The 21,367-nt window shown below is 31.9% G+C and overlaps 2 protein-coding genes across 3 annotated transcripts in view; both read left to right on the forward strand.

The window, feature by feature from the left end:
- Positions 1-21,367, forward strand: part of LOC116027221 (sterol 3-beta-glucosyltransferase UGT80B1) — a 713,221-nt gene that overhangs the window by 378,780 nt on the left and 313,074 nt on the right. The window lies entirely within an intron of this gene.
- LOC116027176 (L-ascorbate oxidase homolog) lies at positions 15,062-19,488 on the forward strand. Its single transcript, XM_031268637.1, has 8 exons — positions 15,062-15,405; positions 15,513-15,622; positions 17,241-17,511; positions 17,597-17,699; positions 17,801-18,146; positions 18,304-18,669; positions 18,877-18,955; positions 19,029-19,488. The coding sequence occupies exons 1-8, from the start codon at positions 15,256-15,258 to the stop codon at positions 19,239-19,241; spliced, it is 1,638 nt and encodes a 545-aa protein (XP_031124497.1). The 5' UTR covers positions 15,062-15,255; the 3' UTR covers positions 19,242-19,488.

Here is a 21,367-nt window from a genome sequence, read left to right on the forward strand (position 1 = left end):
TAATAGGGACGATTTGACACAATTAAAAATGAAACATTTAGAGAAGAAGATTGTTAATTTTCTATTTTGCAGATGAAATACCAAAACTAACAATGTTATAAAGAGCCAAAGACTTTGTGGTTAAGTGGCATTCGGTGTTTCGATTAACACTCCCACATGGATGATGGGAGTGGGTTCGAGCCTTAGTGGAGTCAAATGTTGACTCGTTGACTTACCTTCAGTAGGTTGACATTGTAACAGAGTCAGTGAGTCAGTAGTACTCAAAAAACAATGTTATAAAGAGCAAAGATAATAAAATTTTGATAGAGTTTAATAGTTTTATTATTGCGGGGTCAGTAGTACTCAAAAAAACAATGTTATAAAGAGTAAAGAAGTAAAATTTTGATAGAGTTTAATAGTTTTATTATTGCAGGGGTTAATAATGAAACTTTCTTGGGAGTTTATATTGCAACGATAAAAAGTTATATACTCCATGTCAACTATGGATAACACTCTCACTGTCATATCACTCTTTAATATAATAATTATAAATGTTCAAAATATTATTAAGAAGAATAGATATAGACAGTGCTAAAAATTGCTACCTCCATCTCTAGATAGAGGAGATGGTAGCATCGGTACGGTTCTTATTCTTCCATCAAGGTTGATGAAGAATGTGGCTATACCTCTTTCTTCAAATCTATTTTTTAATTTTATGGTATTATTTTTTTAAATACATAGATGGAGGAGATGCAAAGATTGATGTGGAATTGTATTTGACATTTTTATTTTGTCTTAAATTTTATTCATGATTTGATCCAATTAGGATCCAAAACTGACAATGTTATAAAGAGAGAAGATAATAAAATTTTAAAATATCAATGTACTAATTAAGTAACATTTTAGTAGAGTTTAATAGTTTTATTATTGGAGAGGTTAAAAATGAAACTTTTTTGAAGAATTGGGGTGTATATTGTAATGATAAAAATTTATAGACTAAAACCGCTTGGCGCTAGCAATGAACAATTGAGGGGCAAGGCTAGTTCTAAGCATGTCTAACATGAGCGACTGCACAGGGCTCCCAATTTTTGGGGGCTTTACATTTTTTAAAAGAAATTATATGTATATATAGTATACAGAATTTCACGTGTTGATAACACTTTATTATTTCATTGACCCAGAGGTTTGAGCAATATGAAGTATATGAAGGAACTTTTGGTTTTTTGTTTAGTTATGACAAGTAAAAATTGATGGTTGATATGGATTTGAAGTCGCGTTGCATTTGTTTAGAAACAACTCTTAACAGAGATGAATAGTGTGGTGATATTGATGGAAATAAATTGTATTTTGAGCTAAAATTGCTTCAAGATATTTTATCGAAAGAAAAGATAGGGGTAGCGAGTATATTAAATTGATTGAAACGGATGAGTTGTTTTCCAATTGCTACTATTGCATATCGAATATTATTGACTATCCCAATTATTGTTTTCTCTTCAGAAAAGAGTTTTTCAAAATTGAAATTGTTGAAATCTTACTCACGCTCAAGTATGTTGCAAGAGAGACTCAATGGATTAGCTTTAATTTCCATTGAAAATGAGCTTTTGGAGGAAGTTGATATCTAAAGTTTGGTAGATGATTTTGCGTCTAGATGTGTGCGACGCATGTCACGTTTTAAATGAAATTTTAGATATATTTTTATACAATATTTATAATTTAAAACAACTTTTAACAACAATTATTTATATAGAGAAATTACTTTAAAAATGGCCAAATTTAGTTATTAAACAAGGCCCAATTTTTATTGAAACAGCCCTATTGAGGGGTATTTAACCACGCTCTTATTAAATCCAATAAATGGTTTGTTCACCATTTCAGACTTTGATTTTTTAGCGAAGCATTTACATCACAAACACATAGGTGAGTTTTATAGATGCAATAGGCGCCTGGTTGTACGGGAAACGGACAAATGGCTTGACAGTCTTCATCGGAGTGGCAAAACACAGGTTGCACATTTCTTGCCTCAGCCTCAAAGAAACCACCACCTACGTATACAAGCAATGAAATGCTTACCACAATTACAACAAATAATAATTACATTTATTAAGTGGAGAAATTCCATCTTCTTTAAAAAGGAAAAAAAAATAAAAAAAAGCTAGAGAAGGAAAAATAGATTAGAGAAAACATTTATTTGTACATTATTTTGGAAATAGAAAATAGGATATGTATAGATGAAAATAGTGAAAAAGAAAAGTAAATAAAATTAGAGAATATGATGTGGTGAAACGAAAAATTAAAGAATATGATTATTGAAGCAAACATAAAATTGAAATAAATTCATAAAATAACTTTTTGTTGGGAATAGGTCGGTAGGGAATCAAAGTATCATTGTTTGTCTAACTAGCAGAGTAATTTATCGGTGTGAAGTAATAATTTGTGAATAACAAGGAAACGAGAATATAGAAAAAGACTTACAATATTGAATGAGACAAATAATGAAGAGAATGTTCAATGCTTTAGAAGCCATTCTTGTGTATATTGATTTTTTTTTTTTTTTCACTTAGTCTATGTTACAATGAATAGGAGAATGAATTTGTATTTATATATAGTGGGAGGGAGATCAATACAAAACAACATAAATGGAAAAAAATATTCATATAGTTTTAAATAATTTGCAATTTTGGTAATTCTATCTTTTATATATATATATATATATATATATATATATATATATATATATATATATATATATAGATGTATAGAAAATATTGATTTTTATTTGCAAATTTCCCTTATAGAGTTATAGGCTATGAAATTTATTAATTCAAAGAAAACATAACACTAGAGATCACCGGTATAGAAATCACTAAATAAAGTATCAACTTTTTTCCTTTTTATGTTTGTTTATATTTTTGTTATTTTTTAAAATTATTTGTAAATTAAAATATTTTATGTTTAATAGTACTTTTAAATCATAGAAATATTATATTTCAATATAATAAAGGGAAAATTATAATTTATGCCTCTTACAAATATATCAATTATTATTGCCACCCCTTAATTATTAGTAATGAAAATGTTGCCCCTATATTTTCAAAACGTGACATATTGCTCCTCCCTTAAATTATTAGTGGTGTAAATGTGGTTACCCGCCGTTTTCCATGTTCGAAGACCACGTTACGTTGACAACAATGTTTCTCCTTTTTCTATTAAGAGGGGGGTAATATGATAAATAAAATTGACCTTCTACTGACTCGATTACAATATAGTTGTAACTGAATCACAGAGAGTCAGCATCGCTCCACCCCCTCCCACATAGGGGTACAACCGGGTGCCACTAGACCACAAGGTCATTGGGAGTTTAAGAATTATTAATTATACAATAATTATTACCCAAACTACAGGTCCGGGACTGGATAAGGACACAATGGGCTCATGTTGGGAGTCGCCTACCCCACGCCCTACGTATGTGCATGGCCGAATTTTAGGCCGTGCAAGATGGGCAACAACACATGACATCAATTTTTAGAGGCCCAATATTAATTTTTGACATAGCTAGAAATAAATTTTTTTTTTTAAAAAAAGAAAAATTGTAATTTATGCCCCTCCATAATATGTCAATTATCAATATCACCCCTGAATTATTAGTGGTGTAAATGTTGCCCCACAATTTTCAAAACAATACATATATTGTCCCTCCCAAGTGCAAATGTTGCCCCTCAATTTTTAAAACGGTACATATATTACCCCTCTCGTATGGTACGGGAGGGGCAATATATGTACCATTTTGAAAATTGAGGGGCAAACATTTACACCACTAATAATTCAGGTGTACATTGATAATTGACGTATTATGAAGGGACATAAATTACAATTTTTCAAAAAAAATCTATCTACAAATAATCTTAAAACTCATCAATTTTATCCCAAATTACTTCTTTCTCCTAATAATTAGGACCTAATTAATTGACCAAGGCAAAATCATTCTGTTTTCCAATGGCACAAATGATGTTTCAAGCCCTGAATCTGCAGAGATAACGTGAAACATGTACCATTTACCACCAATACCATTCACCGTTCACCAGTAAAGTTTGAGCTTATATTTTTGGTAGGTTCTCATTTATTTATATGAACGCCATCACAAAAATCCAAAATGGGACCTAGGTATCTATATATAGTATATGTATAACTAAAGAATATATAAAAATTCTGCTTAAAGATGTAGTTTAGTTGGTAGGTAAAAATGTTTTTATTATAAAGGTCACGGGTTCAAAATTTCTTGTTGATATTTTAAAAACATTTTTCCCCTATATACTCTATGAGAATTATTTATAACCACACTTTTAATATAATTTATACTTATATTTATAAATGTTTTTTTTCGTGAGCGTTATAATGAGTTATAAATGGTAAAGATTATATTTCTTGATTTCATTTTGGAAAAATCAAATTAAAAGATGGATTTTTATTAATGAATCATCATGTGAATGTCAAATCAATATAAAAAGTGTATGATTTATAATGTGTTTTTATTCAAACTATTTTATCCTACTAATTACGTTTCATATTTTGTTATGAATATTTTTTATCGTGTTTTAAAATATTTCAATTTCTCACCCTCAGTCAAAAAGTTTTTAGCTCTTTCATGTTTATAAGTTTTGTTTTATAAATTTTTATTAATAATTAACTTTTTATTTATTATGATAGCAATGTCATTGTTTGTAAGTCTATTTAATTTTAAATTATTTAATCTTTTTTATAACTATAATTATTTATTTATGAAAACACTAATGCATTTATTGATTATTTTATATTTAGAAAAGCATGTATAATTTTTTCATGATTATTGTTGTGTATGTAAAATTTTTAAAAACCTGTGAATCTTATTTCGAAGTTATTTGATATTAGTATTTTTTTCCCTTATCTAATTTAAATTTTAGGTATAAAACTATATGTTAACTTATGGTACGGTAAGGCCTATGTCTTTTCTGTCATGCCCCAAGTCTATAAAATGATAGGACCGAGAGAACTATCAACTATACTTTATGTTTTGAGTACTATTGACTCTTGTTACAAGAGCCATATACTTTATTTTTTGAGTACTATTGACTCTGTCGTCTCCACTGAGGCTCGAATCCACCCCTCCCATGTGGAGGTGTAACCGGATGCCACTAGACTACAAGGTCTTTGACATCAACTATACTTTTTTTAAAAAAAAAAAAACTATACTTTTTAATATAATATGAATTCTATAATTATGAATTTTAAGATTTAAAAAATGATATACTATTATTTTTAAAAACAAATATTTTAATATAACTATGATTTTAGCATTGAATAGTAATATTGGTCATTTAATTTCTTTTTGCAAATCACACACACACACACAAAAACTGTTACGAGTCTATTATTGTGTTAGATTAGAACTCTTTTCCTACACTTGTATTTATATTCTGATTAGTTCTCTGTTGGTGGTTCTCGTTAGACATACGGCTGCGTCTTGTTATCAGCGGTATTCTCAAGCTCCTGGACCTCAGGCAGTCAAGCTCATATGGTCTATACTCTATACTGCAAATGATGTTGGTTCTGTTGGTCTACATAATTGGTTTCCTGACACTAGTGCTACAAATCATGTTACATTTTATGCTTCTATAATGCCTTCCTTGGCTAGTTACAATAGTCCTGATACGCTCCGGGTTGGAAACGGTTCAAGTTTGCCTATTAATGGCGTTGATCATGCTTTATTTTCCACTAAGTCTCGTTCTTTTAAATTGTTTGATGTTTTGCATGTTCCTGGTATTTTTGCATCATTATTGTCTGTTTAGCGTTTTGCTAGTGATAACAATATCTTTTTTGAGTTTCACCTTCATTTTTTTTCTTGTGAAAGATCTTATAACCAAAGCGGTGCTATTTAAAGGCCGAACTTCAAGAAGTCTTTACACATGGCCTATGCCACATTCATGTTCTAGTGCATATGTTGCTGCTCGTGCTTCACCATTGGTCTAGCATAATCGACTAGGACATCCGCTTCATCGTGTCTTGAACCAAATTTTGAAGTTGCATACTGCTGACTCTTCTAGTGTTAGAGTTAGTTTGTTTCTTTGTTCGTTCGTCTTGTCAGCTTGGGAAATCCTCTCGATTTCCTTTACATATACTGATATTTGGGGCCTGCGTGTAATACACCTAAATTCTAGTTAAGGAAAACATCACTAACGGGTAAATAAATAGAATACTCATAACTCAAAAGGGAATTCAAATGTAGAAGCTCATAACATCTCTAGAGTTTAGGGGTGCCACGCCACATTTGGTCAACCGAAGCCCAAATGCTAATGCTACTATCTACAAACCCAATTACAATTATTCTGTTATTCCAACATCCACATCATGCACTACTACAATTAAATACAAGTTCCAAAGCTACCTCATCGATACCATGATCAATACCAAGGCTTACGGGCTCTATGTGGTTTAGAAAATACATAATAACAAAATTAGTAAAATTGCTAAGTAAGCTCTACTCCACCCTATAAAATAAGTACATTTATAGTTTTGAAAATAGATATACTTTGTGAATATGTTTTAATACTTAAGTAAATAGTACTTTAGAAAACATTTAGGCAAAGGCTTATAAAGAGTATTTAATTTCCAAAAGGATTTCCAAGGTAAAAGAGAGGAATTTTCAAAAGGTTTAACTCACTCGCATAAAAAATATATATACTTTGCCAAAATAATTTTTCCAACATAGCTTAAGTATTAAGGTTAACACACACTCTATATTCAGAGTAACATTAAGTTCATATAGGGTAATATAATAACTTTATAAACCATCACTGCTCACTTTCAAAATAACATAAGTACAGAGGATTCATAAACTAATAATACCTATTATAATAACTCTTATCCAATACTCATTTCAAAACATAACCCCTTCCAAAGATCATTTCCAAAGTATAGCTATATGGAGGGATTCACAACAATATAATCATTTCAAGATATTGATTTTCTCAATGTCATTCTCAATAATAGTGGCTCCATAATAGTGGCCATTTAATTTCATGACGATATTAAAAATAAATTTATGTCAATTTATGTTGTTTTTATATGTTCCTCTCTATAATAGTGGCTCTTTAATCCAGACTTATGTAAAATCTCGTGACGATATTAATAATAAAATTATTTCATTGAATAATTACGTTATTACAAGCGTAACAGTACAACTTTTTTGAGAGATCATATAATTTCAACCATTGATCATTCTATGCCGTTCACACAAGCACACAAATGAGTATCTGGAAAACAAATGTCTTCTGTGGTTGGCTTTGGGCAAACAAATAACTGACAGTCTTCATTGTTGTTGCAAAACACTTTTCTCACATTTCTTGCATCAACCTTATCAAAGATCATACCTACATAAAATTCCAAGAATATTCACCACGATTATATTTGATATTATGATAAAATATTTACTTTTGTAGTGATTATATTTGATATTATGATTGCAAAAAAGGTGGATATATATGATTCACTATAAAAAAAAATTACATCTTTCTCACCACCCAATAATAAGTAGGTAAAAATTTTCACAAATTTGAATAACTTTTCAGCTAATCAGAAATTCAGGCCGACATTGATGGGAGGTCAGAAATATGAGATTTCCAACAATATATAGTTAATAGGTTAAGTTTATGCTAGCTTGTGATCAATCTACATCATCACTGTGAGAAAATTGAGAATTTTCAACCACCAAAAAAGTAAGACAAAATTTTCACAATTTTAACCAATTTTAAGTGGTTAGATAGAAATTCTGATCATCATCGACGAATGATGGGAAACATTAACTTTTTTAGTAACGGTGAATAGGTTAAGTTTATGATTGTGATATCATTTCTAAATAACAAGGAAAGATTAAAAATACTTACAAGATTGAACAATGCAAATGGCTAAGAGGAATGCCAACAACTTAGATGCCATCCTTGTAGGAATTAATGTTTATCCTTTTGCTTACTATATATGTTACTATGGAGAATGCAATTCTATATGTATTTATAGTGAGAGGACCAGGCCAACTGTCCAATCAAAAGAGGTGTCTACAATTCAGCAAGGAAATTAGTCATTGTTATAAAATATGAAAAAAAAAAAGAATTAATTACTAACATGTTAAGATATACTATCATTTTAAAATCATGTTAAGGAAATAAGGAAAATATTTTCTGCTTTATAATTTCCCCTAACATGCTTATTGCATGAAAGTATGACACCATTTTGCCGTCTCTCAAAATGCATGTAAATTAAACATGCCTATTTATAGGCTTAGAATTTGACAGTTTGGAGGAGTTAACCATCCAACTGGCAACTGCTTTGTGGATAAAATTCAATTTCAAAATTAAAAAAAAATTAAAGAAATTTTATCCTTAATTAATATATATAGCAAACTGCCAGAATATTTCCACTTAAAAATTGGACAAATTTGTGTGCAAATTATGAGTCCGAATTGGACTTTAATTAACATAATTACTATAAAGTTTATCATTTCATTACTCCAATATTCCAGCATAAAACAGTTTACTAATTTATTCAACAAAATTAATTCATTTATAATTTTGCAAGCCCAATCGTGATAAAATAATTACTTCACGATTAATAATCTTTATCTGTGATCCAACATTTGATGTGATTATTTATATACTCCACAACTTCAAATAATCACACGAATGTTATATCACATGTATACATACATAATGAATATTAGTTTCTCTATAAATTTTCTAATAACCCTGGCCTCATCCATTTATAGAGAAAATAATCACTCCCTGGCCTCCTCCATTTATAGAGAAAATATTCAAAACTAATGCATAAAGAAAGTATGTTGAAGATTGAAATTTCCATTAGTCCAGCACACTTTGACATTATATAGAATTGTAATAGTGGCTAGGCCTTAAACCAAACACTTACGATTATATAATGACAGTACATTACGCACCAGTTTTTACTTGATTTACCCAAGCTCCTTGACACTTTGAAAAGTCATGTGTTCATATCCATTCATGACTACATACCAAGTAAAGCCCAACCTTGAGGAAGCGGCTACACTTTGTACTCACATAGATGAACCCTTTAATTTCACCATTACATGTTTTTGCACAAAGTATATGGGCAAATGATTCATTAATTAAGAAAAACATCAACCTCCCTTTTCATGCGGAATCAAGCACTATTTTCTTGGGATATGATTTTAATTAAAGCTCTCGCGCTTACAATCACAAAATGAAGTACTGGCTTGTCTACATTGAACTCAAGACCTAACATTATATTAGACGTGAGCTGAGCTTTCCTTCACTTGTAAATAAATAACTTAACTTTTACGACATATCCGCTTGATTATTTTGTATTTTAACAACTATTAGAAATTCTTTAACCTTGGACTTCGATATGTCCATAAAACCCATACAAAATAGTCAATTTATCATTCTATATTTCTATCACAACATTGATCCTCCATACAACACCTTCAAAATAGTGCAGTTTTAAAAGTTAACAACCAACCACTCCATAGTGAGTTGTTGAGTCACCATATATAATTTACTCCTTTACTATCTTGTTAAGATGGATTAGGGAGACCATGAGAGAATTTCACCCTATATGTTTTAACATTCGACTCAATTTGATCATTTTAAAAATCTATTAACAATGATCAATTTACTCATTTTATAACCCGCATTGTCCATGTGGACATTTGACCTACTTGTTTTCCACTTGTAATAACAACAACAACCTACCAAATATAACATTTAATTTCTTAATTCACATAATAATTAACAATAAATTATACAATAATTATGCACCGTAATTGATTTTATTCTTTTAGGCTTTCAACTAATTAAATTATCAATTATTTGTCAAGTATTTTGTAATTTGATGGCTTCACTATTACAATTTCAAACGAAAGGTCAATGAATAATCATTCTTCCTGCCCACATAAAAAATCAATTATTTATTTCCTTTTATGTGTATCAAAAATTCACAACCATTCTTCCTACCCACATCAAATAATAACAATAATTAAGGGCTAAATGTGAAAAATATGCCATACTCGTTGGATATTTTGATACCAAGAACAATAATTAACACGACGTTTGGTTGGAGGGAATTACAATTTCTTTCCCACTTAATTCCCACCTAATTCTAAATGCAACAAAATTCCTTCGTTTGGTTGGAGGTCGGAATTGCAATTCCATGGAATTGCAATTCCCTCATTTTCATGGAATTAGAATCCCATGGCCACCCATGGGATTTTAATTCCATGGATTTTAGGAAGAAAAAAAGATAGTTCTGAGACAAAATTACTCTTCCATTTTTTAACCTAAAATTGATAAATGACCTTCTCTTCTAAATTATAGCGTGTATTATTTTTCGACTTCACTTTGTGTATGTTCATTTAATTTAAATCTTTATATGCAACAACTATTCAAAAATTACATTCTTTATATACAGAACTCTTCAAAATTTACATTCTTTATATGCAACAACTCTAACAATTTGTGAATTAATTTGTCAATAATAATAATAATAATAACAACAACAACAACAACAATGGCATTTTGGACTTTATACTACTTGTTCCCTCTCAATTCCCATGTATACCAAACATTGAAATTGAAATTTCTAGTAATTTTATTCCTGCAAACCAAACACTGGAATTTAAACTCACACTTTATTCCCGCATTATTCTTTTTCCATGGAATTGCAATTCTTTTCCCACCTAATTCTCTCCCTCTAACCAAACGCCCCGTAAGATGACAAAAATTAGATAACACTTACACAGGTATGAACTAAGTTTACTTTCCTAAAAGTTTCTTATTAATCATTTATCAAAGCAACAGGATAATTAAACAAGTAAGAACTTTTGAGATACAAGGAAAGTGTAACCACACTCTTATTAAAATTGAGAAGATATTGCCTCCTATTTCGTCTAAGAAATGGTTTATTCACCATTTTCAAACATTGATTTTTTTTAGCCTAGGAATTATACGACAAACACATAGGTGAGTACTTTGGTCGCAAAAGTCGTTCGGAACTGGAATCGGACAAATGTTTTGGCATTCTTCATCGGACGAACAATACACATGTACCACATTTCTTGCCTCAGCCTCAAACAAACCACCTAAATATACAAGCAATGAAAAAGAAAAGTAAATAATACATTTACTTGTATATTTTTCCAAATAAAATATAAATAGTGAAAAAAACAATTAAAAAATTGGATAAAGAAAAGCAGAAATAAGGAGTGAACAAATAAAAAAATATAAGTAGAGAATGCGTTTGTTTTTACATTTCTGTAAATAGAGAATATGGTTATTGAAGCAAAAATAAAATTTAAATAAATCTCTACAATAACTTTTTTGTTAAGAAATAATAATTTGTGAATAACAAGGAAAAAAGAGAATAGAAAAAGACTTACAATATTGAATGAGACAAATAATGAAGAGAAATGCCAATGCTTTAGAAGCCATTCTTGTAGATATTTCTATGTTACTACATACTATGAATGAATAGGAGAATGCATTTGTATTTATAGTGGGAGGGAGGGAGATCAATACAAAACAATAGAAATGGAAAAAATATTCATATAATTTTAAATAATTCATAATTTTGGTAATTCTATCTTTATATATATATATATATACAGAAAATTTTGATTTTTATTTGCAAATTTTCCTTGTAGGCTTTGCAATTTATTAATTTGAAGAAAACATAATGCTAGAGACCTATACATAAATCAGTACATGACGTATTATTAATTTATTGAATACTTTTTTATATTCCATCTGTCTCATTTTACCTGTCTATTTATTATTCATTGGTCAAATTATCAATTCTTTCTTCTTCTTTTTTGTACAACAAGACCAAAATTCATACTCCATATATCCTTGGTAAGATTTAAACTCTGCACTCTGCGACTGCTAGCAAATCAAAACTTATAAGATTTTTTTAGGAAGCCAAAACTTATAAGATTAGTTACATAGCATACACGGTATTTATTTTAGGCCATTTAATTTGACATTTAATATTCAATTAATTGAATTTTATTTTGTTGAGAAATAAAGTCTATAGTTACTTATGTGTATTTATTTTATGTAATTTAATTTGACATTTATTATCTAATTGACGAAATTTTCAATTCTTGATTCTCCATCAATTCTTCATTCATATTTATAAAATCTTGTCCATATGAACAATTCATTGATTCTTTGAGGCAGATTATTAACAAAGACACAAATTTTTTTTTTTAAAACAACAACAACAAAGACACAAATCGAGACTTTGCAGTAGCAGTGTGGTAGTTTCATTCAATATGGTGGACACTAGTCCTCTTACCTAATGAGTTGTTGAGTCATCGTGATTTACTTTTTTACTATTTTGTTGAGGTGAAGTATGGATCATGAGAAAGAATTTCACATTTGCCGGCAAATCTATAAAATTTTGGCTAAAATGTCAATTTGTCCCGGGGTGTTTTGTCCAATCTTTTTTAATTGTCAAATTCACCCTATATGTTTTAACATTTGAGTCAACTTGGTCATTTTAAAAATCTATTAACAATGATCAATTTATAACCTACATTGTCCATGTGGACGTTTGACATTTTGACCTACTTGTTTTCCACATTTAATAACAATAACAACAACAACAACAACAACAAAGAGTCAATATCCCGCCTCTATATTGAGACTCAAACTCACAACCTCCTATACGAGATGCAACTTGATGTCACTAGACTACAAGATCTTGGCAAAAAAATTAATTATTTATTTCCTTTTATATGTATCAACAAATTCCTACCCACATCAAATAATAATAATTAAGGGCAAAAAAAATATGACATGCATGTTGGATATTTTGATATGGCAAAAACAAGGATTAAGATGATAAAAACTGAATAACATTTTCAAGGCATGAATTAGGTTCACTTTTCTAAAAATTTCTTATTAATCATTTATCAAAGCAACAAGATAAATTTGTGTCCACTGAAAAATTGGACAAATTTGTGTCCAAATTATGAGTCCGAATTTTGACTTTAATTAACATAATTACTTGTACATATACATGTATATGCATACAATATACACCAAGTGCTATAAAGGCCAGCATTTCATTACTCCAATGTTCCAGAATATTTCTAGCATAAAACTGTTTACTAGTTTATTCAATAAAATTAATTCATTTGTAATTTCTCAAGTTCAATCGTGATAAAATAATTACTTCATAATTAAAATTTTTTATCCATCATCCAATATTAGATGTGATTATTTATATATTCTGTAATTTCAAATAATTAAATAAACGTTAGATTATATGGAGATATATAATGAATATTAGGTTCTCTATAATTTTTTTAAGAATACTTAGGATACCAAAAATGGGAAAAAGAATCTCAAATTTATTATTGTGTTTTAAAGAAAAGAAAACATTAATAAAAGAAAACGGACCAAATAGAGTTGCATGTGACATTGACAGAGGTTTGTTTTTTTATACACACGAGGATCAAGAACATATGACTTCAAACCCAATGCATCAGACTAATATTAAAGTGTTTTTTGTTTTTTTTTTGGAAACACTAATGTTAAAATGTTTAGACACCGTTCCCGCCACTTAATTACAAGACAAAATTTGCCGCCACTTAATTACAAGACAAAACTTGAATGTTATTGGCAACTTCAACTGGTTATTTATTAGATGAATTTTTGGCATAAAATGACATTTAAGTTACTATTTATTGTATAAATATATGCAAAGTTTATTTTTTATTTGGGTTGGGTGAAATTAGTTTGCACTTTTCGTAGTAAGACGAAGAAATTGATATATTGTACGTTCAAAGCAGATAGATGAATGATAAATTATTTTCAAAGTGAAAACATTTGAGTTAGAAAGTGAATGTGAAAAGACATGCATAAGCATTTGTCCTAGGAGAGTTTGCACCACTATATATACAACAAGCTTTTAAAAAAGTTGAATTGTACAATATAAAGGTTATCTTTCACACGAGCCCGCCTCAGCAGGGTCGGTTTTTTATTTGAGAATTGATTTGTTTTAGGATTAATTTTAGATTTTTTTTTTATTTTTTAAGTAGTTAGGTCAAAAATAAATATTGGGTCCCCTAAAAATTGAGACCTTGTGTTGTTGCTCATCTTGTGTAGAAACTGTAAGCTTGATATTTATTCACAGCAATGAAGCAAAATATATAGAGTACACAATCAGAAGAAAAAAAATCAGTTATAACAACCTATACAAAAACTAAGCATAAGCCAAAAGAATATGTTAGAATAAAACTAAACAGAACTGGAATAAAACTAAGACTCAATATCTTGCCCGCCCTAAAATTCGGTCATGTGCCTAAGGAAGTAACAAATCAGTTCTTCTGAAAATTTAATTTATACAATGAGTTTTAATAGTTTTGATTTAGAACACAATTAATTAATTAATTAATTTAAAATTAGTTATAAGTTTTACTTTAGTAACAGAAACAAGATGCACGATTTAATTCTTATTAAGGGCTAAAAAGAGCTATGATGTATTAATAATGTATTATATATTTTAACTGCAACTAAACATTTGACACAAAATGTCAACATAACATCAACAGATGTTTCTTTCATTGTTCTAACGTACGTGTCAAATGGAACGATTCATCCCGTGGCACAAACATTTGGTGACTTCCCAAAATGGGATTTTGACTCAATAATATCAATATTTAATAGTGTACTAATTACTAACAATTAAATTATGAGATGGAACAATTGATTTAGTAGTCTCATAGTTTTTAGTTTGAGAGTTGTATATTACCTTTTTTTTTTTTGTCAGACAAAAATCACAAAAAGCATTTTAATGTACTTTTTTTTTATTCAATCAAGAAGGATTATGATTGTGAGACATCTTTAATATTGTATCATACTAGAAAGAATTTTAAATTCTCAATCTCTTAATGAGATAAGAGTGCACGACCAAATGTTAGCATGTGCCCTTAAATAGAGATCGCAAACTTAGTAAATAAAAGATTTTGAAATGTCCCTTGCTGTTAGTGTTGATGGACTTTTGCTCTAAAGTGTCTAGTCTGACAGCTCACGAGCAATACAATATACATACTATACACTGCACTCTCTTCTCTCCCCATATTTTCCCTCTGCTTTTCTTCCCTTCACCTCAGAAACTTCAAACCCCTCAAAACTGAAAGCCGTACACATACATTTTCAAGAAACTGAAAGCCTTCACAGTGGTTGAACCAAGATGAGGGATTGCAGCAGTTTGTGTGTTCTTATGGTGGGTGTTTTGATGGTGATATTGCCATTACATGGTGTAAATGGGGACAGCCCTTACAGATTCTACACCTGGAAAATCACTTATGGTGACATTTACCCTCTGGGTGTTAAGCAACAGGTGCTCTATTCTCCCCCCCTTTTAGCCTTTTGACCTTCTTTGACATTGGGTTTTACTTTTCTTGGAAGAAAAATGTGTTCTTTGAACAATTGGTTTTGTTTTTGCAGGGAATCTTGATAAATGGGCAGTTTCCAGGGCCTCAGATTGACTGTGTTACCAATGACAATTTGATTATCAGTGTCTACAACTACTTGAGTGAGCCATTTCTCATTTCTTGGTAAGGCTTCTGTGTTCCAGTCTCTGCAAATGGGCATACATTTCAAGTAAAAGTGCAATCTTTGTGCAGTGTTGAGAGATGGGATTGGTGTCTTTTGTAGATTGGTTAGCTGAGGAGTTGACATTTTTTATTCAGATCTGTTTTCTGTGTTGGGTTTCTAAGTTCTTTGTGTTTTGCTTATAGCCTTATACTCTTTTTATGGCCTGTGCTCAAGTTATAGACTCTTAAAAGGCAGTGAACTGTATTAAGAAAAAGGTGATTATAGGGACAACCAAAGTCAAGTTGGTCGAGCTAAGGAGCTGATAGTTTTGTAACTATTTCAAGTTCGACTTCTAGTGAAACCAGCCTTTTGAGTTTTGGCTTGTTTACCTCCCTGTGGTCTTTTACTGGTTTACCTATGCACACTCGAGTAGTGGCTGCTTGTCACCCAAAAAAAAGGTGATTCAATCTTTTAGTGTTGTTCGGTCCATGTGTATTTAGCCCAATTGAGTGATACTAGCCCAATCTAAGATTATAACAGTCCTCTTGGGGTTGGTTTAACCCTTGTAATCTTTTGTCGGCTAGAGTTGCGTGTTACCCAAAAAAAGGTAATTCTTGGTTCAATCCAACCAAGTTGGTTGGACATTGATTGGTAATCATTCGGCAGGTATTTAATGGTCCTCTTGGGATTGGTTTAACTCTTTGTGATCTTTTATCAGTTAGAGTCACAAGGCAGATTTCACTGCATACCTTCAGGTAGTGGTTGCAGGCATCGGGCTTTCCTCTAATTAAAGAAAAAGGAAGGCTATTCTTTTGCAAGTCTTGAAAAGTGAAGAACACCTCTCCCTTTTTCCTCTCTTTTTAGTCCTTGGGGAGACAGACATTGTGGGTAGAAATGATACTTTAAATCTTGTGTGCCTTTTCCATGTGGTTAGGTCTTTTGTGTGTCAGTTCTTAATGTTCTGGTTTCTTTGGAGGTGATTGAATGAATGCACTAAAAAAAGTCTAATGTTAGGTAGTGATCTATTGGTCCCTTAATCTCAGCCGTACATCACATTTCTTTCTCTTAAATCAACCACTGCAGCAGCAAGCAGATGTTCCATGTACCAGATATGACATTAGAGCTTATTACCTACTTCATTTGTTAGTTTATAAGTCTCCCAATGCTTAAAATACTTCAAAACAGGTTTCGGGGCAGATTTGGGTACCCGCAAGTAGTAATAAACAGGTTTGGGACTGATACGGGTAATGTTTAGATGTGTTCGGGTAGTGGTATAAGTAAATTTGGATTCGGGTAGCTTTGAATGGACCAGTACCCTACTCGTCATTCCTGACAATTGAAACATGTGCTCCATCTCAACTAAAAGCCTAAGCTAATAGTTGGATTGCACATTTATGTTTATATATTATATGCTCAACACTGACGGGCTAATCCCGTTGGCTATTGATCATACGTTGAGTAAATATGGCATTGCACCTATGCTTATGATACCGCAACAATAGCTCTTTCTCAAGAAACACATTACACATACTACCTAGTTTAGTGATGCTTTGAAAACTTCAGAGTATAAGGTACACAACTTGTAAGATTGCAAATGCTCGTTGTAACGATTATTTGGCTTGTCCATTGAACCTTCAGGAATGGCTTACAGCAGCGGAGGAATTCATGGCAGGACGGGGTATATGGCACCACCTGTCCCATTCCTCCCGGGAAAAACTTCACTTATATGCTCCAAGCGAAGGACCAAATAGGTAGCTATTTCTACTTCCCATCGCTTCGGATCCACAAGGCTCTCGGAGGATATGGTGCCATCAGAATCTATAGCCGTCCTCTGATCCCTGTACCTTTCCCCCCACCTGCTCGGGATTATACTTTATTAGTTGGAGATTGGTTCAAACGAAGCCACAGGGTACGTAAGCACTTTAAAATGTATGACATTACACATTTACACACGCACTTATACACGATTTTGAATGTGGTTTGTGGTTTTGCAGCAATTGGTGTATATCTTGGACAGTGGTCATAATCTTCCCTTCCCCGATGGGCTAATAATCAATGGTCGTGGCTGGAATGGATACACTTTTATAGTCGATCCAGGTTTTGAACCCTAAAATTCTTATGCTTTTATGGTATTATATTGTGTTATCTTAGCTCGTTTTCTCAGCTGTTGGGCTTGATAACCTCGTGTTTACGTGCAGGTAAGACGTATAGATTCAGGATATCGAATGTCGGGCTAGCTACATCGATTAACTTTAGAATAGAAGGGCACACAATGAAGCTGATAGAGGTCGAAGGATCCCACACGCTGCAAACCACGTTTACTAACCTCGACATCCATTTAGGCCAGTCGTATTCTGTTTTAGTCACAGCTGATCAGCAGCCCAAAGATTATTACATTGTAGCTTCCTCGCGCTTTACCTCTAGAGTGCTCACCACGACTGCAGTTCTCCACTATAGCAACTCGTTTGTGAAAGTCTCGGGGCCTCCCCCGAGAGGGCCTACCACTCAAATCGACTGGTCTCTTAACCAGGCAAGATCTATTCGGTAAGTTCTCTCAACTTTTACCTAAATTTGCATTATTAGTTAACATTTTTACATTTCTTGAAGAAGTTAGAAGTCTCGGTTTGAACCATTTGTGCATTTGCCAAAGATTTCGTTTTTTTTTTTTTGTTTTTTTTTTTTTGTTGATTTGTGGGATCAGTTGGAACTTGACTGCTAGCGGGCCAAGGCCAAACCCGCAAGGATCTTACCACTATGGACTGATCAAACCTGCTCGAACAATCATGCTTGCTAACTCCGCCCCTTACATAAATGGAAAGCAGAGGTATGCTGTGAATGGTGTCTCGTATGTGAATCCCGACACCCCTCTGAAGCTGGCGGATTACTTCAACATCGGGGGAGTCTTCAACCTCGGGAGCATCCCCGACTCACCAAACGGAGGAGGCGCCTATCTTGGAACCTCGGTTATGGCTGCAGACTTCAGGTCTTATGTCGAGATCGTGTTCCAAAATTGGGAGGACACTGTCCAATCGTGGCATATAGATGGATATTCCTTCTTCGTTGTCGGGTAACACTACTAACACTAACACCACTTTTTTTTTTTTAGTACTACTGACTCTGTTACAATGTAGTATCTGTTCATAACTACTTTCTCAATCTACTGAAGCACAAATAGTCAACAGTAACACCACTCTACTAACTCAAAATCAATAAAACGAAGAACTCGGTTTTTGCTCAATTTATCCTTACACCCTTGTCCCGGGGCGATGAACAGGATGGATGGAGGACAGTGGACTCAAGCTAGCAGAACCCGCTACAATTTGAGAGACACGGTTGCACGCTGCACAGTTCAGGTAATCGTTTTTTAATTCTGCAGACCACGAACTAATTCTTGAACCCCGATTTAACATGTTTGGTGAAATTAAGGTTTACCCGAAATCATGGACTGCAATATACATGGCATTGGACAATGTTGGGATGTGGAACATAAGATCTGAAGACTGGGCAAGGCAGTATTTGGGCCAGCAATTCTACTTGAGAGTTTACTCCCCCACACACTCTTATAGGGATGAACTTCCCATCCCGAAGAACGCCCTTCTCTGTGGCCGAGCTAGAGGGCGCCACACCAGACCATTTTAGGACACAACAAAAACTCGGGGTCTGTCACGAGGGCGTGGCACAGGTACATTCATGATTCATGCCATCAAACAGCAAGAGAAGAAGCTCAACTCGAGCTGCGATTTCTCGTCTTTTTTTTTTTTTTTTTCTTTTCCATTTAGAAACATTGGTTTAGTTTAGTAGGGAGAATGCAGTGAGTAGACTGTGAACTGATGATTGATTCTTGGTTTCCACCCTTCAAGAAAATTTCCAGTTTTCTTCATAGTTTTATCACTGTTGGTCTGTTCCATTGTACTGTGCCACATAATGGATGTTCTACTGTCATCATATTTGTTGAGATAAACAAGAACAAGAATAAAAAATAATGCCAAAAAGTAAAAAAGATAAGATTTAAGTGGTTTATCAATGTGCTTAAGTGGCTAAATCTACAGAATAAGGTGTTCTTTTACTAATTGTTATGGTAAAACATCCATGTTACAAGCAACATATAAAAATATTTATATGTAATGGTGTTGGACTCTATTTCGCTATGTGAACTTCTTCTCGCCAAGTTACTTTACTCGGATCGGTTTCATTAAACACCTATCATTTGGGGGTGGGGTGGGGTGGGGGTTGGTTTCTGTAATTCGGTTAATTTGGTTAATCAATTGAGTTATATGAAAAAATATTGGTTCAATTAATTTGATAATATGTATCTTAGTTGGACGATTGATTTTACTAAATTGAAAATTAAATTGATTAAGTGTGGGTTATGTTTGGTAGTATATTATACGTAGTATTTATTTTGTTGAAGCTAGGTGCAAAGAGATCTAAAGATAAATTAATACTAATATGCACAACAACTGCACAAGACATGCACGTTATCTGAATGGCTTACCACCTACAACCATATAATGTGATGGCATTTCGATTACTATTCTAGAATATATACTATATCTTTTAGACGTGATATAAATAGTCATCAACTCAACCCCTCTTTCTCTAGCTTCAATTCTTCTTTTTCATTCACCATGAATGAAAGCTCTCAAAAAGGGTCTCCATTTCTTCCATTCTCCTCCTCTAGCATGAGGGTTTCGCCGGAAAACAGTAGGCTGCCAGCGAGGAGCTCCAAGCCATTGTTGAAGGAGCAAAGGCCTTATTGATGAGCTAGAGTGCAGATGGAAAAAGTCACAGCCTGGATGGATATATAAAAGCTAATGTGGACGCAGCGATGAAAGCAATTTTGAATTTGTATGAATTGGATGCAGCCTTGGTCAAAATTATTCATGTATTGTAATATGAATTTGTAATAATATTGTCTTTTTGCTCTAAATTTATCTGCTGTTATGATTGCATTGAAATTTAGGGTGTGTTTGAAAAGCAGGAAAATGACTTCTGAAAATGTTTTCTGGAAAATGAGTCATTTTTCAGAAAACATTTTTTTTCCGGTGTTTGGTTGTGTTCTGGAAAACTGTCTTGGTGTGTTTGGTTCATTTTCTGGAAAATGAGTAGAATTTTATAATTAAACATTTTAATTTTTTATTTAGAATATGACAATAATAATACCTATAATAATAATAATAAAATAGCAATTTTAAATATAATAAAAATATAATTAAGAAAAAACAATTTTATTTCAATAAGCAAAAATAGTATTTGACTAATTATATAAATAAGAATACGTAATGTTATTGTCCAAAAAATAAAATAAACAAAGTTATTTATTTATTAACAAAAAAAAAAAGAAGATAAAGCCTTTGAGAAAAAAAAGAACACATTTTGTTATTTATTTATTAACAAAAAATAATAATAATTATTATCTCATTAAATATAATAAATAGTATATAATGCATATTTTCATCATCTCTTCAATGAACGATGATGGTGACCGACGAGTCCTTCTCCAGATCCGGCGAAGCAGCGATGATGAGGTGCGGCGGCAACCATCTCCTCTGTTCTTTTCTTCTCGTAGACGAGAGGCGACATGGTTGGTAAAAATTAAATATTTTATCCATTTTGGTATTTAATAAATTAATATAAATTTTCAATATATATTGATAACAATAGATAATTTGTAACTAAAATCATTTAATGATAAACTAGTATTTTTACCCGTGCGGCGTTGCACGTGCGTTGTACAAAATAAATTTATTATAATATTTTGATCG

The sequence above is a fragment of the Ipomoea triloba genome, chromosome 1 (genome assembly GCF_003576645.1).
Source record: "Ipomoea triloba cultivar NCNSP0323 chromosome 1, ASM357664v1".
Lineage (NCBI taxonomy): Eukaryota > Viridiplantae > Streptophyta > Magnoliopsida > Solanales > Convolvulaceae > Ipomoea > Ipomoea triloba.

Excerpts from the sequence above, each read along its gene's own strand:
- LOC116027176 (XM_031268637.1), top strand. The coding sequence starts at position 15,256 with ATGAGGGATTGCAGCAGTTTGTGTGTTCTTATGGTGGGTGTTTTGATG. Across the intron at positions 15,623-17,240 it reads GAGCCATTTCTCATTTCTTG|GAATGGCTTACAGCAGCGGA; the intron begins GTAAGGCTTCTG and ends TTGAACCTTCAG. Across the intron at positions 18,670-18,876 it reads TATTCCTTCTTCGTTGTCGG|GATGGATGGAGGACAGTGGA; the intron begins GTAACACTACTA and ends GGCGATGAACAG.